Source organism: Urocitellus parryii, chromosome 6 (genome assembly GCF_045843805.1).
Source record: "Urocitellus parryii isolate mUroPar1 chromosome 6, mUroPar1.hap1, whole genome shotgun sequence".
NCBI lineage: Eukaryota > Metazoa > Chordata > Mammalia > Rodentia > Sciuridae > Urocitellus > Urocitellus parryii.
In genome coordinates this window covers 112840674-112862450 of record NC_135536.1, presented here as the reverse complement: position 1 = coordinate 112862450, position 21777 = coordinate 112840674, and the positions used below count along the sequence as shown (strand labels likewise).

The 21777-nt window shown below is 35.4% G+C and overlaps 1 protein-coding gene across 1 annotated transcript; it reads right to left on the bottom strand.

The window, feature by feature from the left end:
• Positions 1-4013: 4013 nt before the first annotated feature.
• On the bottom strand, positions 4014-20070 carry Spesp1 (sperm equatorial segment protein 1). Its single transcript, XM_026387829.2, has 2 exons — positions 19839-20070; positions 4014-6671 (listed from the first exon to the last, which is right to left on the bottom strand). The coding sequence occupies exons 1-2, from the start codon at positions 19900-19902 to the stop codon at positions 5608-5610; spliced, it is 1128 nt and encodes a 375-aa protein (XP_026243614.1). The 5' UTR covers positions 19903-20070; the 3' UTR covers positions 4014-5607.
• Between the last annotated feature and the right edge of the window lie 1707 nt (positions 20071-21777).

Below are 21777 nucleotides of genomic sequence, written 5' to 3'. Positions count from 1 at the left end.
TTGAAATTAATATCAGTTCAAATTAGGCTGCTATAAATTCAAGATATTAAATGTAATTTTTCTTGTAACCATTAAGAAAATATCTTAAAAGTTACATAAAAGAATATAAGCCAGGTAATGTGGCACATGCCTGTTGTAAGGAACGGTAGGAAAGCTCCGTAAACTTAACAAGCCAAAAGAACCATTTACCTGTCTGAGATTTTATTAGAAGAGAAGGGGGTGGAGAGGGAGGGGAGGGAAGGGAAAGGAGAGGAAAAGAGGGAAAAGAGAGAGAGGAAGAGAGGGAAGAGAGAGAGAGGAGAGGGGGGAGAGAGAGAGGAGAGGGAGAGTAAGAAAGGGAAGAGTAAGAGACAGAGGGAGAGTAAGAGAATAAGAGTAAGAGAGAGAGCACGAAAAGGGTGTTGATATTTATGGGCTCAACTCGGGATGAAGAGGAGCAGGGCGAGTGGGCTGTTACTTCTTCACTGGCGGAGAGTTCACGCCACTTCAGGGATTGGAGGTGCGCCATTCAAAGTTCGCGCCATTCACAGGGATTGGAAGACAGTTTTCCAGCCATTCAGTGCCTCAAGGACCTGAGCTCCTGGAAGAGAAGTGCTCTGGGTGCCATCTTTACCAACACCTGTAGTTCCAAATACTCAGGAGACTGAGGCAGGAGGATTGAAAATTTGAAACTAGCCTGGGCAACTTAGCAAGACCCTATCTCAAAACAAAAAATTTTAAAAAGGGCTCAGGATGTAGCTCAGTGATAGAGTACCCATGGGTTCAATCCCCAGTACTATGAAGAAAAAAATAAAGAAGGAAAGGAAGGAAGGAAGGAAGGAAGGAAGGAAGGAAGGAAGGAAGGAAGGAAGGAAGGAAGGAAAGAAGGGAGGGAGGGAGGGAGGGAGGGAGGGGAAGGAAGGAAGGAAGGGAGGGAGGGAGGGAGGGAGGGGAAGAAAGAAGGAAGGCAAGATGAAGGAGAAAAAAGAAAATGAGATAGAAATTACTATGGTACACTACCAAAAAGTCAAGTAAACACAAAAGGAAAGAATAATACAGAAAGTGGGGGTGTGGGGTGGGTATAAGACAAACATGACAGAAGTTAAGTTCTTTCTTATCAGTAAATATTATACATGTAAATGGATTAAATTTTCCAACCAAAGGCAGAGATTTGTAGAATGAATAGAAACAAAAATGATCTAATGATATGCTATCTATAAGAGATTCACTTAGATTCAAAGACACAAATATGTTGAAGGAGAAAGACTATATAAAGATATTCTGTGCAAAGAGTAACCAAAAGAGAGCTGGTAGCTATGCTAACATCAGACAATAGACTTCAAGTCAAAAACTGTTATAAGAGACACAAACACTGTATTTATAAAGGGTCAATTCATCAAGAAGATATAATAATTATAAACATATACACATCATATATGAAGCAAATATTGACAAATATTAGGGAGAGAAAGACAATACTACAAATTAGTTGGAGACTTCAATACCCCAGTTTAAATAATGGATTGAGAATCTAAATAAAAGATCAATAAGGAAATAGAAGAAAGCAGACAACACGATAAACAATCTAGACCTAAAAGACTCGCAAGAAATTTTACTCAACAACAGAAAAATAAATATTATTTTGAAGTGCATACAAACATTCTCCAAAAAATAGATCATATGTAGGTCACAAAAAAAATCTCACAAATTTAAGAAGACTGAAATTAAAATATTCTCTTTGAATACAATAGAAATAAAACAGAAATCAATAACAAAACTGGAAAATTCACAAATACGTGGAAATTAAGCAACAAATTTTTAAACTACCAATAGGTCAAAAAAGCAATCATAGCAGAAATTAGAAATACTTACACATAAATAAAAATAAAATGACAATATACCAACTATATGGGATGTAGCAAAGGCAGTTCTCAGAGGGAAATATATAAGCAGAAAATGCAAACAATAAAAAAGAAAGACTTTAAATAACCTAACTTTATACCTTAGGAAACTAGAAAAAGATGAGCAAATGAAACCCAAAATTAATAGAAGAAAATAATAAAGATTAAAGGTAAAAAAATAGAAAAAAAGTAGAATTAAACCAAAAGTTGAGAGAAGATTCAAGAAATTAAAATCAGATTTAAAAAATGGGATACATTACAGCAATAGAAAGAATTATATTGTGAGAATATTATATGAACCATCGTATGTCAACAAATTGGATATCATGAAATCTAGGACAAATTTCTAGAAAGAGAAAAGCTATCAAAACTGACTCAGGAAGAAATAGAAAATGTTGGCATTTTCAATGTGAATTACTGTATCTGTGATTACATCAGTATATTTTTGTGAGTTGAATCTAGTATTTGTTCCTTCCTATATGTTCAATCTTGTTCACTTCAATGTAGAACTAGAAATGCTATAATATGTAGTCAGAGGACTACTAGACAAAAACTACATGTTTTAATTCTTCCAGTTCTTTAAAAATAAAGTTGAAAATTAGCATATACATATTCTATTAAAAAATTAATCAACATGTTCAGTTTTTCAAAGATCTTCATTTAGGCTGGGCACAGTGGCTGGTACATGTAATCCCAGATAGATAGATAGGAGGCTGAGATGGAAGGATCACTTGAACTCAAGAGTTTAGGGCCAGCCTGAGTAACATAGCAAGATACTTTTTAAAAAATATATGTCTTTATTTAGTAGATATTAGAAGGTTACTTAAAAAGAACTTAGATTTCATGAGTCAGATATTTTAATACAGATGAAGGCAAGATTTTTATTCAGAAATAACTTTCTCTAAGTAAAGGATTAGAGGTTTCATTATGAGCAATTGTTTAATATTATGAGATTTTAAATAACTATTAGTTTTTCTTATTGCATGAAATCAATTAAAAGTTGGCTTTAACTCAAAACACTGTAACCCACCAAAACATGAACATATAAGAGTATTTTACAATGCTTTAATACATTGTAAACATTTTCTCAAAGAGTTTTAAACACTCTAGCAGACCAAAGATACTTTGAATGTTCTCCAATTACTTCATATTGCACTAGTATTATGTAATCAGACAAAGTCTCTAAAACTGCAAGTAACATAAAGCTACTACTTAAGTGTCTAATTGTATATTAGACCCTTCATATGTTACCCCTTTCAAACCTTTTAGCTCATTCTCAACTGATATCCTCCTTTTCTACATCATTGGAAAAATGATAGTAGCTACAATCTGGAATTTTCTCACTTGTTTTTACCAAACCTATAAGCCCATTCTTATCTGAATCTTTTCTTCCTCCTTCCCGATTATTCTACCCTCTCTCAGTTTGATGAAGGCTCTCTAGATCAAACTACCCATTTACAGAAAATAGAGAGGACTAGAGAATCTGCTACAGTACTATGCAATCAGCACAATCCATCCTCCAGGAAACAGGACAAATGTAGGCCCCCCCAAAAAGCAGTTTCTTCAACAATAAACTTCAAGGGCGGGGGAAGAAGTGGGAAAGGATATTTGTAGATTAAAAGAGATTTACAAGTCAAATCAACAAATCTCAATGTGTGAAATTTATTTGTTCTTGAGTCATACAAAGAAACTCCAAATTTCCAATTTAACTTTTAAAATTTAAACATTGACTAGATATTTGATATTAAAAATAATTTTTATATGTGATTATACTGTTATATGTATTCTAAAAAGCTTATAGAGATTCATATCATTATATTTAGAGATGAAATGATTAAAGTATTTGGGATTAATTCAGCATACAGGAAGAGAGCAAAGCAGCAGAGGTATAGATGACAGAAAACTGGCCAATAGTACATATTATTGAAACAGAATGATGGGTATATGGGTCCATTATATCATTATTTACTTTTGCAAATGTTTGACATTTTTAATAGTAAAATCATGTTTAAAATAAACAACAGTAAATAGTGTTTTGTGAAATAAAACCTACATATTCCTTTTTATAATACAGCTAGTGGCAATTATTTTTGAACCCCACTACTCCCTCAATCACACATGTCCATTTAATCACCAAATTCTACTGATTTCTTTTTTTTTTTTTTTTTTTTGTGGTTCTGGGGATAGAACTCAGTGCCTTGTGCATGTGACACAAGCACTCTACCAACTGAGCTATATCCCCAGCCCCTTGATTCTTCTTTTAATTGCTGCTTCTTTCCATCTACTCCAGCTAAATTTGGCCTGTGCACAAAGCATGACTATTTATGACTACTTCTAAAATTAGCCAGTTTTTAAAAAATAAACAAAAATATTTGATCATACTCGTTCTTCACTTAAAATCCACTAATAGATTCTCATTGATCATAGGAGAAAGGCTAAAATACCTAACATGCATACAAGGCCCTGCAGGGTCTACTCTGACCCTGTGTATATCCCACTCCATTTCAGGATGCTCTCCCAAGATGCATCCCCATACTCCAAGTACTTTTTGAACCTACCACACTCATTCTCAGACCGGAGCTTTCACCTGCACTCATCCCACGGCTTGGAATGCTCCCTTAACCTAACCGGTAAACACACCCTCTACTTTCGACCTTACCTTAAATACCTCTTTTCCCAGAGTAACTTTCCAATTATTCTTGGTTTAGATGAGGTCAAATATCTTACCTTCATAATAACTTGCCACAACTGAAATTTTCAAGTTGTTGAAATTATTTGCTTAATATTTATATTTCCTGCTATAATGTAATCTCAAAGAGAGAAGGAAATAGGTCTTCATTATTATATCTCCAAAGTCTAGCAATTTATCCTATTAGAAAATCAATAAATTTTGATTAAACCACAAATGACTAGCTAGATGAAGGAAGAAGTATATGAATTTGAATTAATACTGGTCAAATAATGAAACAATTACCCGCACCATAATAATACTATGACCTCAACAGTTGACCTCAACGATGTCAATCATACTTCCTGACAAAACATTTGCAAAGCTTTGATGTGTATGTACACAAATAAGCCAATAGAGAAAATAAGTCAAAATTACTTCATTACAAATTTCAAGTCCCTCATTGATACTCCAAAAGCACTTGACGACAAAAAAATAGGGATGGGTCTTATATCATTTTTCAAAGGAGGCACATATATGTCCAAATAAAAGTAATTCTGACATGAGTCCCAACTGTGCTATCCAGAAAGAAAACTGAGATTCTCTGAATTACTCCCTGAAACAGCAATAAAAACCATATACATAAAATTATTTCAAACTAGCTACATATGGAGTGTAGTCACAACTCATAAAATGGGTGAATTTAGCTAATCTATTCAAATAAAATCAATGATTCTTTTTTTTTTACAGCAGTGCTGGGGGATTGAACCCAGGGCCTCAGACATATGATAGGCAGTGCTGCACCACTGAGCTACATCCCCAACTTCAATGTTTTAAAAATTAGATCTTCATAGCTTTTTTAATTAATGAGAAAAAAACTACAAACTCCTGAACCAAATTTTTATTTTAAATTATTAGATTTCTGTGCATATGAAAAATTTTAGAACATGTCATATAAAGATGTTAGTGCATTAAATTATAATAAAAATATTTTAAAACAACTTTGAAATCACTAATATGCTTATTTTCCTGTGAAAGAATAGTTTGCTTAAACCAACTTTATCGTGGAATATCAAGTAAGTTTAACATTTTTATATTATTGCTTAATAACTTCTTAATAAGAGTTTGAGTTTCTACTTGACCTGCACATAATATATTTTTCAATGTACTGAATACTGTATTAGCCCTTTCTCTCATCTCAGCTGGAACATACTTAATATCTAAATATTCCGGTAATTTAGATCTAGAATTATACAGCGTATTAATAACAGTTTCAATGTCAACAATTTGATTACTGGTTCGTCCTTCTGTCAATGCCCCGGATGTATACATTTTTTCTAATCTATATTCTGCTGCTTCTGCTAGAGCAAGGCTTCGTTTCAGGAGCTCTTTAGAGGCTTTAATATACTCTTTATATTCTGGATTATTGCTGTCACCAGGAGGTGCCTGTTGCATTTGTGCATATATTTCTGAAATTTTTCTCAAAATGATATCATTACGCATATTGTCTGAGTGTTGTTCATATATTGGGAATTTAAATCTGCTTGATGCAGAGTCATCTGAGAGCTGGGGAACATCTTCTGAATCTGTCCACAGGTACATTTGAGATCTGCTGGTAGAACTGAGAGTTGTAAATGGAGATAGTTTGGCAGTAGATGATGTGGCAGTAGATAATTGTGTAGTACGTGGTGACAACGTTGAGGCCCGGCTGCGTTTTGTAACTGTCACTGGCTCTGGCTCTGGCTCTGGCTCTGGCTCTGGTTCTTCTTTTTCAATATAAGGTTCTTCCGCATGTAAAACAACAGAAATATTGTTTGGTCTGATTGACCAGAATGGTGTATTTTCAGTCATTAGTTTCTTCCCTACTCCAGGTGATGTGAAGTCTCTAGTAGAGAAAGGAGTACTTCCTGCACTAACATCCTTGATTAAAACATTATTCTCAGTTGAAGGTGTAACTGTCTCCTCAGATTTTGACCTCTTTGATCCTATAGAATAAAGATTTTTTGGAGACTTTGATTTTTTCTCAGGGCCTGGTTCCCTAGTGGGAACACTTAGTATTAGGTTCTCTAAAACTTGTACGTAGTGATTCAAGTTTTGTTCTTCATCACGAGACACAGTAATGCCTTGAAGAAAAAAAAAATTAATAATAAAATTTATTATGATACAATGACAGAATCTACTGAACTCAGTTTATCTCCTATGCTGTCACTTAAATTTGAAATAAAGAACCAATAAACAAAGCATCTTACTCTAACTTAAAATTATTTTTATCAGGTTCTTATTAAAATGAATAGGCAAGATTAATGCAAAAATCACATTACAGTATTCTTTATATTTTTTTACATATTTTTTCAATGTCGATTAACCTTTGTTTTATTCATTTATTTATATGAGGTGCTGAGAATCGAACCCAGTACCTCACATATGCTAGGCAAGTGCTGTACCCTGGGCCATAACCCAGCCCAAATTCTTTATATCTTTTTACATTTATTCTTTCATGTAACTTATGATTCAACAGGCAACTTACTAAATAAAAATTTTGGTTATATCCTTCAACCAAGTAGTATGTTCCAATGGGCTCAATATTGACTTACTACAGCCAAATATTAAATTTTTAGGAATTTTTGTGAGCCATATGTAAAACATAGGCATAATTAAAAATTAAATTATATTAAAAACAAAGGTAATAATATTAAAAACTCATCACTTCTTAATTTCTTTATTTCATTTTACTATTATATATGCTCTTAGGATTATTTACATCTAGAGTATCAGTAAGATGTACATGCAATATAATGATTTCAGTAAGCACCTATCACTTAATATAATAAACCATTAAAAGTCACATTTATTTTTTATGTTTTAAGTTTCAAGTAGTTATTGGTGCCCAGGATTGAACCCAGGGGCACTTAACTACTGAGCCACATCATCAGCCCCATTTTTTTTTTTTTTTAATTTTGAGACTGGTCTAAGTTGCTTAAGGCCTTACTAAGTTTCTGAGGTTGGTCTTGAACTTGCAAGCCTCCTGCCTCAGCCTCCTAAGTTGCTGGGATAACAGGTCAAGTAGTTTCTTTTATCTCCTTTATTTTTAATTGACAAAAATATATAAAAGTCATATTTTACAAAGGAAAACAACTTATTTATATATGCTCATGTTTATAAAATATAATGTCCTGAGTGTAGAGTGTTCATAAAGGAAAATACTGAGTAAAATGAATATGTAGTTTTTTAAAAAAAAATTTAATTTTTATGTGGTGCTGAGGATCGAACCCAAGGCCTTGCACATGTGAGGTGAGTGTTCTACCACTGAGCCATAACCCCAGCTCCCCCCTCCAAATATGTAGATTAGTGCAGTGAAATTAAAATCCTTGATTGTTATCTTGGTTCTACCATGTTATAGCAGCATGACTTTAGGCAATTACTTAATTTCTCTGAATATTTATTTAAATATAAAATAAAGATATATGTATTTTTATCTCACAGATAAAAATGAGTTGGATTTTTTAAAACACTTCAAAAGCTATAGAGTACTATAGAAGATAATATTATTTTTATAATGGTAATTGCTTATATTCCTTATTTAAAAAAATTAATTTCAAAGTTCCTAGAAAATATAATGTTCCCTAGTAAGATATTCTAAAGTATACTTTGGAGCTTATTTAATAGGAAACATGAAGTTTTCCTGTTAAAGACAGGTACACAGTAAGGATACCTAATATCCCATTATTATTTAACATCATTTAGAGGTACTAGTCAATGCAGTTCGACAAAGGAAAATGTCTGGAGGCATAAGAATTCAGAAGAAAGAGGTAAAACTATCTTTATACACAGATGACATAAATCTAACAGTATAAAAATCAATTGAAAAAATTACTACAATAAAGAGAATTCAGTAAAGTAGCAAGTTATAAAAACCAATATACAAATGTTAACCAGTTAGAAGATAAAATGAGAGAGAAGTTTCCATTTACATAACAAAAAAAGAAACAAAACATCTAATCATTAAATTTTAAAAGACATGCCCAAAACCTAGTGTGGCATTGCAAGAAGCTAAATTCATGAACATCTAAAGATAATAGGAACTGATACCTAGAATCTGAAAGAAGAGTCTTTCCAGAAGTGATTATCCTGGATTATCTGGGTAGACTTTAAATCCAATCAGAAATGTCTTTCTGAGAGACACACAGATTTGAGAGAGAAAAAGATATGGCAATGTGGAGGAATAGGTAGAAATAAAAGTGATGTGGCCACAAGAAAGAATGCTGGCAGCCACCAGAAATTGGAAGAGATAAGAATTATATTCCTGGGCTGGGGTTGGGGCTCAGCGGTAGCACACTTGCCTAGCATGTGTGAGGCACTGGGTTCGATTCTCAGCATCATGTATGAATAAATAAAATAAAGATCTATCAGCAACTACAAAAATATTTTTTTAAAAAAGCTCCCTAGAGCTTCCCTAGGGAGGATGACCCTACCTACATACCTTGCTTTGGGTTTAGGCCAGATTACTGGCCTCCAGAATGAGAGAATAAATTTCTGTTGTTTGGAAGCAACAAGTTTGTGGTAATTTATTACATTAGCCATAACAATATATATAATAAAGGAAAATATTAAACTTATGAAATATATAATATAAACATCAACAAATGAAAGACATATCTATCATGCCTTTAGTAAGAAGGCTCGACATCATAAAGATGCTTAGACATCACATAATCTGATAATTTATATATTTTATATGCTTCTAATTTTAAAAACCACTGAATTTTTTTCTAGAGTTACACAAATTAATTATAAAGTTCATTTTGAAAAATAAATAATAACCAGGAAAACAGGCCTTGCCAGATATTAAAATCTGATATTAAAATATTACAAAGCTTCTATTATAAAAACAGTATTAGCATTGGCACATGAACAAGATTAATAAATGGAACAAAAAAGAAAATACTGAAGTAGACCCAAATGCATATTTAAAAATAACTCAAGGTCAGGGAAGGTTTCAATTTATAAATTATTCCAGTTAGTAAATGAAGAAATCATTTATAACATGATCACTTTGTAGTTATTTTCTATGACTGCCATTATTATAAAGATACACAATCAAAACACTATGTGCTTCCTGAAAGAACACAATATCATCTATGAGGTATTTTTTCAAAAGAAAAAGGTAAAGTCAAACCTGATTCCAATGGACCTCGATAGATCTAACCAATATATGAAAAATATACACAACAACAAAAGAAGATATTAAACTCACCATGGGGATATTATCTGCAAAATCTAGACTGTGGGAAACTATAAAGCATTTGATCCATTTTTTTCAACAACTAAATTGCAAAAGGAAAGGAGGTGGAGGATTATTAACAGGGATATCAATAAATTAAATGCATGATTCTTATACCAATACCATTCCAGTCAAATCAACTGGAAATAAAGAGAAAGATAATAAGAAAAGTTCTGACCAGATATTTGATATTATGGAATCAGTATCTTTTTAGATACAAAATTGCATTGTTTCTATGTTTTGTTAAGTGTTATAAGGGGAATTAGGGAAGAGAATACGGAAGGAAAGAGGAAAAGAATGTGGATGGAGATACTATTGATATAAGATTAATCATGACTAAATAGTTGAAGCTGTTTATAGATGTATAGAGATTTTATACTGTTCCATCTATTTGTGGGTATATTTAAATTTTTTATACTACAGTGGTTTTTAAAATCTTTTGGGAAATATTTCAATTATGAAAAACCAAAGCAAATAGCAAATCATAAGCAAATTTAGAATATCAACCAGCAGAGTTTAGTTGCCATTAAGGAGACACTGCCATTATAAGTCTACTAAAAGCTAGATTTCCAAATAATTTAACTTTTCGTTTCTTAGTGTAAATAATATACCCAGGTAGTCATTAGACAAGTTAGGGTGTCAAAGGACAGGAAATACTAGCTCATTCCTAAAAAAGAAAAAAAAAAAAAAAAACCTGACATACTCATTAGCTCCTTCTACTGTTACTCAGGCAACACCCAAAAGCCTGTTCATGGCTACCTAGCAACAGAGAACCCTTCCTCCTACCTTGGTTTTCTTCCCTTTGTAATGCCTTTGTCTCATACTCATCTCCACATACTTCCCACCTGTTTTTGTCCCCCCTAAAACATCTACATATGTCACATTGACTTTCTCAGTTATACTAATCATAACTGTTCTTGGAAATCAATCTGATATTTATAAAAATTTCTGCAGGCAAAGGTATAAAAGATAGCCTCAAATATCCTTACAGACAGACCTGGTCACAGTGAAAACCTGCTTTTCTCCATACGTCAGGAAGTGCTAGGAAGCTAAACAAAATTCAAATTCTTACAAAAAACAGACTACCCTGATAAAGTTGGGTTATTTTACCTCAAATATTTGTAGTCTACAATGGTATAATACCTTTTCTATTTTTACCAGTTAGGGAGCTAAGCAAATAGCAATGTCTCATAATGTGGCTAAGGTAAGAATCTCTTCCAGCTTCAGACATCAGGATGTCTCTCTCCAATGCCTTCTGTAGCAAGATGGCCAACTGCTAAGAAGACTCAAGGTTTTTGCCAGAATTTTCATTTGTGGGGCCAACCTGAGCTTAAGTTGCCTGCACTTCTCTTCTTCAAATAGTACAAGGAGAATTAGCCACATAACCGAAATAATAGGACAGTAAACAAAACTGTACTAACAATTTAGAAACAAATGTAGCAGGAATTCTGAAGGGGAAATTGGAAGACAGTGATTAAAAAGATCATAATAGCTCTCACTGAGTAATTAGTATGTGCAAGCACTACATTAAGGACTTTGAGTGTGAGGAGTGTTTTGATAAAGAGGAAAAGGAAGATAAATAATGTGCCTAAGATTATATTCAACAAGTAAGCAGTAAGGATGGGATTTCAATATAAGCTGTCTCACTCCAAAGCAGGTACACATAACATCTGGACAATGTTGTCATAAAGAAATGCCACAAGAATGCTGGCAAAGCAGTAAGATTATGGTAATAAAAATCATCCTTCAGGAATACATCTCTATTTTAAAATACATGTGAATATTAAGATCAATAATTCAAAATTTTGCCCTATTGTCAAAAATGCATTCTTTATATACATCAAGATGTATCTAGAAATATTGAAGATAATACAAATATAATGTTTTCTTACTACAAAATATGAGTGAGAATGGACAGTCAATGACTTAAAAAGAATAAATCCACTTCATACAAAGGTAAAAGGCAAGTTAATTACTTTTGAATTTATTCTGAGGAAACTAAGAACATAAGTTCTTTTTTAGATAAACCCAGTTTTGTAAGTATCATAAATTTAGAAAATTGTTGTCCTTCATATTTCTGTGCTAGATTTCAAACATTTGTACACATTAAAATATCATGCTTGTAAACTAATTGAGGCTAGTAATATTTTCTTTGGTTACACTGGTTACACAGGGGTGAACTATTGTTTCATTAAGCTATACCTTGAGTTTTGTGTGTCTTGCATACTTAAAATGTTATGCTATAATTTTGTTTGCATTACAGTAACTCTGTTTTCCATTATAGTTACATCATTGTAGTTAAAAACAAAGACACCTGTTTTTTAAAGAACTAAAGTTTACAAAAACTTAGTTTTGCCGGCAGCTCAGAAAGCGGACACAGGAGGATTGCAAATTCAAAGCCAGCCTCAGCAAAGGCAAGGTGCTAAGTAACCCAGTGAGACTCCTATCTCTAAATAAAATACAAAATAGGGCTGGCTTTATATACTTGATATACACTTTATATCAAAACTGCAAAATAATATAGACCAAAGCATTAAAAATCAAATTCCAATATATCTTGACCAAAATTAAAACAGGTCATCATATAATTCCCTTATATGCTCTTATTAGTTATTTTGTTCATTTTCAAAACACATTGCCTCTTCCAAAAGGCCCTAATGAAACGGTTTAAAAGAACATATTTGGGTTTCTGCATCCATGAGGATAGAGAACATATAGTTGTTCCCCTTTGCTTCGGCTGACATAGTTAAAAATGCTGATTATTGAACATAAAGCAACCATATGAAAGTTGCTAAGAGAAAAACAAACCACCGGGGTCTTCAGGACAACCAAAATGACACATTTTTCTCTGGGTTTTCTGTTTGCCACATATATTCCACACTGGGGCCTAGAGAGTTTAGCAACCAAGAAATAGCAATGTGCACAGATGTTAAAGACTAAAAAGAGAAAGAAGGTGGTTGAAGATAATCCTGCTCTCTCTGTAACTAAATGCCCAGGAAGGGGCAGACTAGCAAGACAGAACATCTTTTAGATCATAACTGCAATGCTCCAGTCAAGTAACAGAGAAAACTGCAGCATTACTCCCATCAGCAAAGGCTAGTAAATGGTGGGGTTCCACCTTCATGGGGCTGTTACAAGATGCTCCAACCCATTGCCCTTATCCCATAAGTACTGCTGCCAAGTAAAAGTTAATACCTTCTCTCTCAATAGAGAAGGCCAAATGAGGAGCTCAGATTTTCATCTTCACCCTATGAAAATAAGGCAAAACCCTTCTTCCCCTGCCAAAGTGGGCAAGAGGCCTATTTAAATCAAACCCAAAGATTTAAATAAGATCTAGAGTCAACACAATATAATAACTAAATATACAAGCTTAAATTTATAAAAAATCTGATTTCACACCAAAAACCAAGAAAATCTAATTTTGATTAAAAAAAAAAAAGATGCCAATACTGAAGCAACACAGAAGTTAGAATTATCCATCTTGGATTTTAAAGCAACCATCATAAAAATGCCTCAACAAAGGTTGGGCGCAGTGTCATAGTTTGTGATCACGGCAGTTTTAGAAGCTGAGGCAGGAGAATCATGAGTTAAAAGCCAGCCTCAGCAACTTAGTGAGGCCCTAAGCAACTCAGTAAGACCCTGTCTCTAAATAAAATACAAAAAAGGGTTGGGGATGTGGCTCAGTGGTTAATTGCCCTTGAGTTCAACCCTCTAAACAAAAAGGAAAAAAAAAGCATCAACAAGTAATACATACATGCTTGAAACAAATGAAAAATAAAAAATCTCAGAAGAAAAAGAAGAAATAAAGAAGAAACACACTGATAATTTAGAATAGAAAAACACAGTAACCATTTCAGTAAAAACCTCAGTGGGTAGGCTCCACAGATGAAAGAGTGAAGTGGAAGACAGAATAATGGCAATTACCTGATAGAAAGAACAGAGAAAAAGAAGGGTGGGGATGATGAACACAGCCTCAAGAACTTGTGAAAGTATAACAAACAAACAAAAAAAAAAAATCTAACATTGGTGTGATTGGAATCTTAGAGGAAAGGAGGAAAAAAGGGTGGGCCTGAAAATATATTCAAAGAAACAATGGCTAAACATTTCCCAAATTTGGCCAATATAGGAACTTCTAGATTCAAGAAGCTGAAAACCAAACACAAAGAAAAAAAAATCTTAAAAGAAGCAAGAGAGATGGGGAAAATGATTTGACAATTCTTATCAGAAATCCTGAGAATAGGAAGGAAATAATGTATTTTTCAAGTGCTGACCAAAAAAGGCCCAGCAATGCAGAATTCCATATTAAGGGAAAACATCCTTCAAGAATGAAAGGATCATTCACCGTCAGACAAGGAGAAATTAAGAGAAGTCGTTACCAGAAGACATACCCTAAAAGACTAGCTAAATGAAGTTTGCCAAGCAAATGGTAAAATGGTAAAAGAAGAAAGGAAGACTAGAAAGGAAGAAAGAGTAACAGAAAGAGGGAAAAATATGGGTAAATACTCCCTTTGCCTCTTGAATTTTCCAAATGATATCTGACAGCTGAAGCAAGGAGTATGTGCCACTCTGATGTGGTTCTGTCAAATGGAATTCTTAAAAAAAAAAAAGATATCCCTTAATATAAAATGGATACTGATAATGTGTTTTAATACAATTTATGTTTTAAAAACTAAGGTTTAAAACCAAATAATATTGTTAATTTAAAAATGGATTGATATAGGAATAAATATCTGGTAAGTTAAAGGTAGGAGCAAAATGTAGCATATAATAGGAGGAAACTTGGTAGTTCAGTAAAGAGGAAAAGATGAATTTTAAAACATTCAAATAAAGACAAAAACGTATTCCATGGAATACATCTGGTCTTTGTGCTTTAAGAACTCTTTATTTATTCACTTTGTCCTTGGGCTATAACTTTAACATGGCAACTGGTGATTACACCCAAAATTTAACCAGGAATTCTTGATGCTCATTTGTTAAAGATTCAAATATAAACAGGATTTCTATTACCACAAGAAAGGAAAAACAATGTCTTTATCCATAAAGAACTTAAGTATATAAAACTTAAAATATAAACCCAAGCATAGATGGTACAGATTCTGGCTATGCAGAGTTATGTCCTTAACTCTGGAGAAAAAATTGCTTATATTTTCCATCCAGGTCATATATATAAATGGACTCACAAAGAATAGAATTCCTTTATTTTACAGCAATTAAAAGCTGCAAGTAAAAACTAATACCTGAAAACTCTCACCATGTAAGAATTCCAGTTAAAACACGAACATCCATCAAATTAAAATAAACTTAAATAACTTAAATATTTCCAATACAAATCAAAGTAGGAATAACTCCTTCATTAGGAGGATGTACTCAATTCATTAGGAGGATGTACTCAAAAAGAATGGTCAAAAGAGCTGGGTTGTAGCTCAGTGGTAAAGTGTTTACCTAGCGTGTGTGAGGCTACAGTTCAATTTCTAGTCTGCAAACTCACCCACACAAGCACCACACAGAGAATGGTCACAAAAGGAAACATAATATACATTATATATGTTACTCATCCAGCAGTTTCCCTGTAAATTATTTAGTTTTGTGCTGATAGACAAAAAACAAGGAGACAGCCGAACAAGGAACTATGTTCAGATTACTCAAGTGTTCCATTTAAAGAAATGTAACTTCATGGTTTTGCACTTCCTGGTATTTATGTTATATGGGCTTGCCCTATGTGACTTGTCTTGGCCTATAGGACACTACCAAGTCCAGCACCAATGGGCTTGATAAAATGTTTTCATATTGTTGCCTGTAAAGATTCCTCTTGGAAGCCAGCTAATGTGAAACCTAGGCTAGATAGTGAAAGACAAGAAGTCATGGAGAGAAAGACCTTGAAAGACAAAAAGCCATCTTGGGTCTCTCATCCCAATTGAGTGTTCTACTGAATGCAGCTGTATGAGTGACCTCAGCTATACCAAATGAAGCAGAATTGCCCAGCTGAGCCTAGTTAACTCATACAATCATGAAAAATGATAAATGTGGGTGAAGTCTTTCATGTTACCGTAGGTAACCAAAATAGTTTTATTAAATTTGTTTTTTAAAAAGGAATTAAAGTTTGGTTTGGGTGAAGAGTTAAAAATCAAAAACTTTATCCTATGTGTAATGTTAAAATATAATAGGAAACAACATAAATTCCTGACCTTAAATTTTATCTCTTTTAGTTCTATTTAACTACAATGACTCAAATAACAATATCATTTCACAACACAAGTCTGTTGTGTCCTAGATGCTTTGGTCTTTAATATCACATTGTACTATATTTCCTTGGAAGCATGACTAATTCCATTCAGAGCAGGGGAGATACAAAGTGGGACAACCAGTTAATGTCACTAAATAAGAAATCTTTAAAAATATATGGGATCTTGTGTACATCCACAATACTGGGCTCCTAATAAGATATATTTTCATGCTTGTATAAATATATCAAAATATATTCTACTATCATGCATAACTAAAAAAGGAACAAATAAAAATAAATAAAATAAAATATATGGGACCCTACCAAAGGAACAGAGAAAGCAGATTGCAGTGGCTCCACCATGTCAAGACATGAATATTTAGCCTCAGAAAAAAAAAAAAATTAAATAAAATAACTTGTTTTAAAAAGTCACAAATACATAATGATCCTAAAAAAGAAAAATTTTTTTAAACAACTTGTATTATACCTCTTTTATTCATAAAGTGAAATTGTTGCTTAATTTTAAATTTTACATACATTATAAGGAGATTAAAGTATCTCCATTTAAAGGCTAAAATTATCAAAAGAACAAAAAGACAGAACATTTTCCCCCATTAAAACATTAATGGATAGGCTAATGAAACTTCCTCCTTCTCTCCTAAGGCCTTTCTGGACATTCACCAATTAGAGGACAAGCTCATTATCTCAAACATTAGGAAGTGTGTCAGTACATTCCATTCACAGGTTTGGGAGACCTTCCTGAGTGCCTTAGCCTTGAGCACTGAAAGATGTAAAGTGAACCTGCAGCAGCACTAAAAACCAAGTGAATTTTACCTTTAGAGTGTACTTAAAATAAATGTTTTCTCTCAGTGTATCTAGTGATAGATTTTAACAATTATTGCTAATTGCCTCCTTAAGATTTCCCTTGCCTTGTTTGGCTCATTAGGACAAAGGACAAGGATGCAGGTCAAAGACTCACATATTGTACTTCCTTTTAATATCAATCTAGAGAAGCAAGTTAAGAGGTTTTGTCACTCTAAACTGACACCTACCATTAACTCTATTTTTGCTGATCTATATGAAGAGATGTCTAGAAAAAACAATTTACTCATGAAAATTAAAAAAATATATCCCCCAAACTACTATTTCACAGGCTTGTATGTGTAGCTTCAGGCCCTTAATTTAGTGACTTGAAATTTTAAAAAGCAAATTATATAATTTTAGTAATAGTTAATATTACGTAGTAAAGCAAACTACAGTGAAAACACATTAAATATGAATGATTTTTAAATTAGAAAATATTCAAACTAAAACTGAAAAATCAGATATAAGAAATTAATTTAATATATAAAATATTAAGTATATAGGATATTTACCCAGCACCATCAGGATGTGTGTCTATGTAGGAAAGCATATACCCAAGCCTCATTCATGTCAGGATGAATTTAGATTAAACCAGAACTGAAGTTTTTTTCAACATATATATATTTAAAATGCCTATGATTGTTGAATAAGATAAATTCAAAACTGTTCTTGTAGTTTAGGGAAAAAACCATCAGAACTGCAATTTTCATTATAAAAACCTATCTTATCATTGGCATGAGAGAGCATTATTTTATTTGACTTTTTCATCAATAGTTGTTCCAATAGTGGCCATATAAAAGAAGGCTTAATTGATTTAAATCAAACCTAATAACATAAGCCTAGTTTCATTGGTATACTTTTTTTTTAATTAAAAGAGAGAGAGAGAGAAAGAAAGAATAAGAAAGAAGGAGAAAGTAGTCATGTAATATTACCCTACATAACTCTTTTTTTTATAACTTTATTTTATTTATTGATATGTGGTGCTGAGGATGGAACCCAGGGCCTTGCAAATGCGAGGGGAGTGTTCTACAGCTGAGCCATAACCCCAGCCACTACCCTACATAACTCTTAATCTATTTTTGTGGAAAAGAAGTAAATCCCATTTTCCAAGATATCTTCTATGATCTACAATCTGGTTAGTTAGTTATTTGTCTTATACTATTTACATATTCAACACAAAATCATTCTTTTTTCTGAGAAATGTCTTCATTTCCTAACAGCCTTAAAAAATCTTAGCTAAAGAAAAAGAACAGGCCACAAAATTGTATAGTTAGGCAGGAGATTGCACTGCATAAAGTGAGTATCCAGGACTGCTGAATAGCAGTTCCAGGCTATACTGTGTGACAGTTAATGTCACTTTTTAGTTAAAAATTTCCATATATTTTAGTCAGCTGTGACCTACTGCTCTACTACTACCAAAATGCAATAATAGTATTAGTAATAAGAATCACCAATTATCCAGAAAAGATAATTATCTTCATTGTGTTTTGCTCATTTATGGCAAAGAAGAAAAAATTTACAAAGATTTTTATTAAAAACAGCTAAAAATCATAAGTGTTACTTGATTTTTTGGGGGGATGGCGATACTGGAGATTGAACTTAGGGGGACTTGATCACTGAGCCACATCCCCAGGCCTATTCTGTATTTTATTTAGGGGAAGGGTCTCACTGAGTTGCTTAGCACCTCCCTTTTGCTGAGGCTGGCTTTGAACTTGCAATCCTCCTGCCTCAGTCTCCAGAACGGATTACAGGCGGATGCCATCAGGCATAAGTGCTAGTTTTAAAGGGCTAATTTTAATTACTAAGACACTTCCTCAAGAACTTTTCCCACTACTATTCATGATAATTTAGGTTGTGTTGCATTTTAATTTTTAAATCTAATTTTCAACTACAATCTTTTAACAAGTCTGAAATATAGGTCTGCATACTTAACATGCACTATAAGACTTTTTCACACATACCCCGTTGAGTGAATTTTATTTATTAGTTTGGTTAAACCAAAGTAACGTTATTAAATACTGCAATGAATTACAGTTACGACTAGATGAGCAGGCCTCACAGTTATTATCTGGAATATCATTATCAGAGACCATATTTAAACACCTCCAGATGTCCCCAAGATGTTGGTAATGTAGTGAAGTCTCAGCACTGCTGAATTTGACCTTAATGGTTTTCAGCTCTTGGGGAGGAACAAAAGAGCTCCTCAGTAAGATCTAAGTTAGAATTCTGCTTAGCTAAGGCTTCTCACCCCTTGCACGCCATGACGCACTTTGTGGGAATGAGTTAGTGAGTATTCTAGACGGTAGCTCCCAATCTGCATGCTAACTTTGGCCATCCTTTGACCATTGGGGTCAGACAACCTTTTCATGTTAAAAGGCGGGGTTGTAATGATTTCCAACTCTGCAAGCCACACTGTGTGCGTGTGCTACACGCCTTTCCACTGCAGGAAAGCAGAATAACTGCTGCTGTGTCTCATTGAAACTTAATATTTATGAGCAGTGAAATCTGAACTTTTTACTTTTTCACATGTCATATTTATGTTTTGAAATGTCAAGGCCATTCTGGGCAGATCAGCCAAAAAAAGGCTGGCATCGCAGGGAACGCGTCCTCCTCCCCTGCTGTCTCACCCAGGCGTCTGGAAGAGGCCCAGGGTGGCACAGGGCGAGTCTCCCCGCGGAGGAGGCCACACTCCAAGGGCTCCGCCTGCCCGACAGCGCCTCCCGCACGCTTGCGGTCCCGGGTCCGCCTTGTGGCGGCGCGGCCGCGAGCAGGGGGACACATCTCGGCGCCGGGCCAGCACCCTGGACATTGGGGCAGGAGGAGTGCCGGACGCGGGAAAAGCAAGAGCCGCACTTCCGGTGGCCGAGACCTGGAGGCTGTCCGAGGACCCTCGGGTCGCCGCCGCCTAGGCCGGTCACTCACTCGGAAACGCCGGCGCTGACGAAGGCCATAGCAAAAGCGCGACTAGAAGGACCACGGGCTTCATGGGCGTCGTCCGCAGCACTCCGCCATGCGACGGGAACGTCCTGGGGGCCACCAGGCCGGGTACCTCGGGGCCGAAAGGGAAGGGTGTCTGCGGACGACCGTCCCACCTCAGGGCCCGGGGCGCCCCGCAACGGTCGGGTCGTCGCCACCGCAACGTAGCGGCGGCGTGGGGGAGGGGTGGCCCCGAGGTCGGCCCTGCGCGCCCGCCAGTGCGCATGTGCGCGCGGCCTCTGGAACGGGCGCGGAACGAAGGGTCGTGACGCCGGCCGCGCTGCCGCGGGGTCTCACGTGGGGACACAGCCCTGGCCAAAACCCCGGCCCTGCGCAGGAGGCGCTGTCTGGTGTCTGAGACAACCTGGCAATTTAAAAAAAAAAATAGCGTGAACTGGCTATAATAGAGGGAAGCACCCCGCGCCCCTCAGCGCAGAGGCAGATGTGCTGCTGTCCCTAGGGCTCCAAATGGAGGAGCACCCCAAGAACTGAAGACAGTAACCATAAAGCATCTTTAAAAAATGAAAACAGCTCAGGCTAATTGCATGGGGGGAGGTAGGCAAGTGCATTAAAGTTCTTAAAGGGCTTAGGTAGATTGTCTAGTTGGTTTCCAAAAGATTGTTTCTTTGATAATGGGAGAGTGTGACTACAAAAGGGGTCATGAGATAGCTTTGGAGAGTTACAGGCAATGGTGGTGGCCATAAGAATCTATACTTGTGTTAAAATTTTTAGAACTGTACACCAAAAAATACATCTTACTGTACAATTATTTTTTAATTGACATATCTTTATATCTTTGCCCTGGGAAGCAGGATGTTGGTATTGAGCTGGGGAAAGTTGTGATTAAATTTGCATTTCAAAAGTCTCACTTTTCCTGCAGCCTCTAGAATGGGTTGAACTGGCACATGCTCATAATTCCAGCAGCTCCGGAGGCTGAGATAGACAGGAGGCTTGATAGTTCACAGCCAGCCTCAGCAAAAGCGAGGAGCTAAGCTACTCAGACCCTGTCTCTAAATAAAATGTAAAATAGGGCTGGGGGGTTGTGACTCAGTGGTTGAGTGTCCCTGAGTTCAATTTCTATTCCCCCCTCCCCCCCCCCAAAAAAAAAGAATGGGTTGAAGGGAAGCAAGACTAGAGACAAAGAGCCAAGTTAGGAGGCGGTTCTAGTAATCCAGGTATGGACTGATAAGCGTCTAGACTCCTGGTGGCAAAGGACATGGGACATGTGGACAGATCTGAGACATTAGAACTAACATCAAAACAAGATTAGAGTGTTGTTTGAATGTGGAAATGAAGAGAGGAGGAGGTGATACCTAGAGGAATGGGGTGGTACCATTTACTGAGATGGACAACAATTCAGGCACTTACAGGAGTAGAGCAAGATGATGGGGGAGAGGAGTTTGTTTTCATCATTGTTATAGTGAGGTGGGCTTGGGATTTCCTCCCACAGTGGCCTGTCCAGTGAGAGGATGGATGTGGGGCCCTGGAGAGAGCTGAAATGGAAGTGGAGGTTTGGAAGGCATCCAGCATCTAGAAGTGAGAATATCTGCGGAAAGTCTGTAGAACAAGTAGGCTGTAGAGCCTAGGAAAGATTCCTGGGAAACATGGCAGGCTGGAGAGTGCAGGATGGACCTGCAAACACCGAAAGTGGGGCAAGGAAACCAGGAGAACCAAGAACCTTTGTGGAAGAGTAGGAGTTTCAGACTGTCAAATACTTCTGAGAAGCCAACAAAAGAAGGACTTCATTTAGCAATGAGATCGTTGACAGAAGCAGTTTCAGTGGTGTGGCTCAGGCAAAAGCCAGGCCACAGTGAGTTGAGAGATGAATTAGAGGTGATAAAGTGGTGACAGCACAGTATAGACAACTTTTCAAGATTGGTGCATG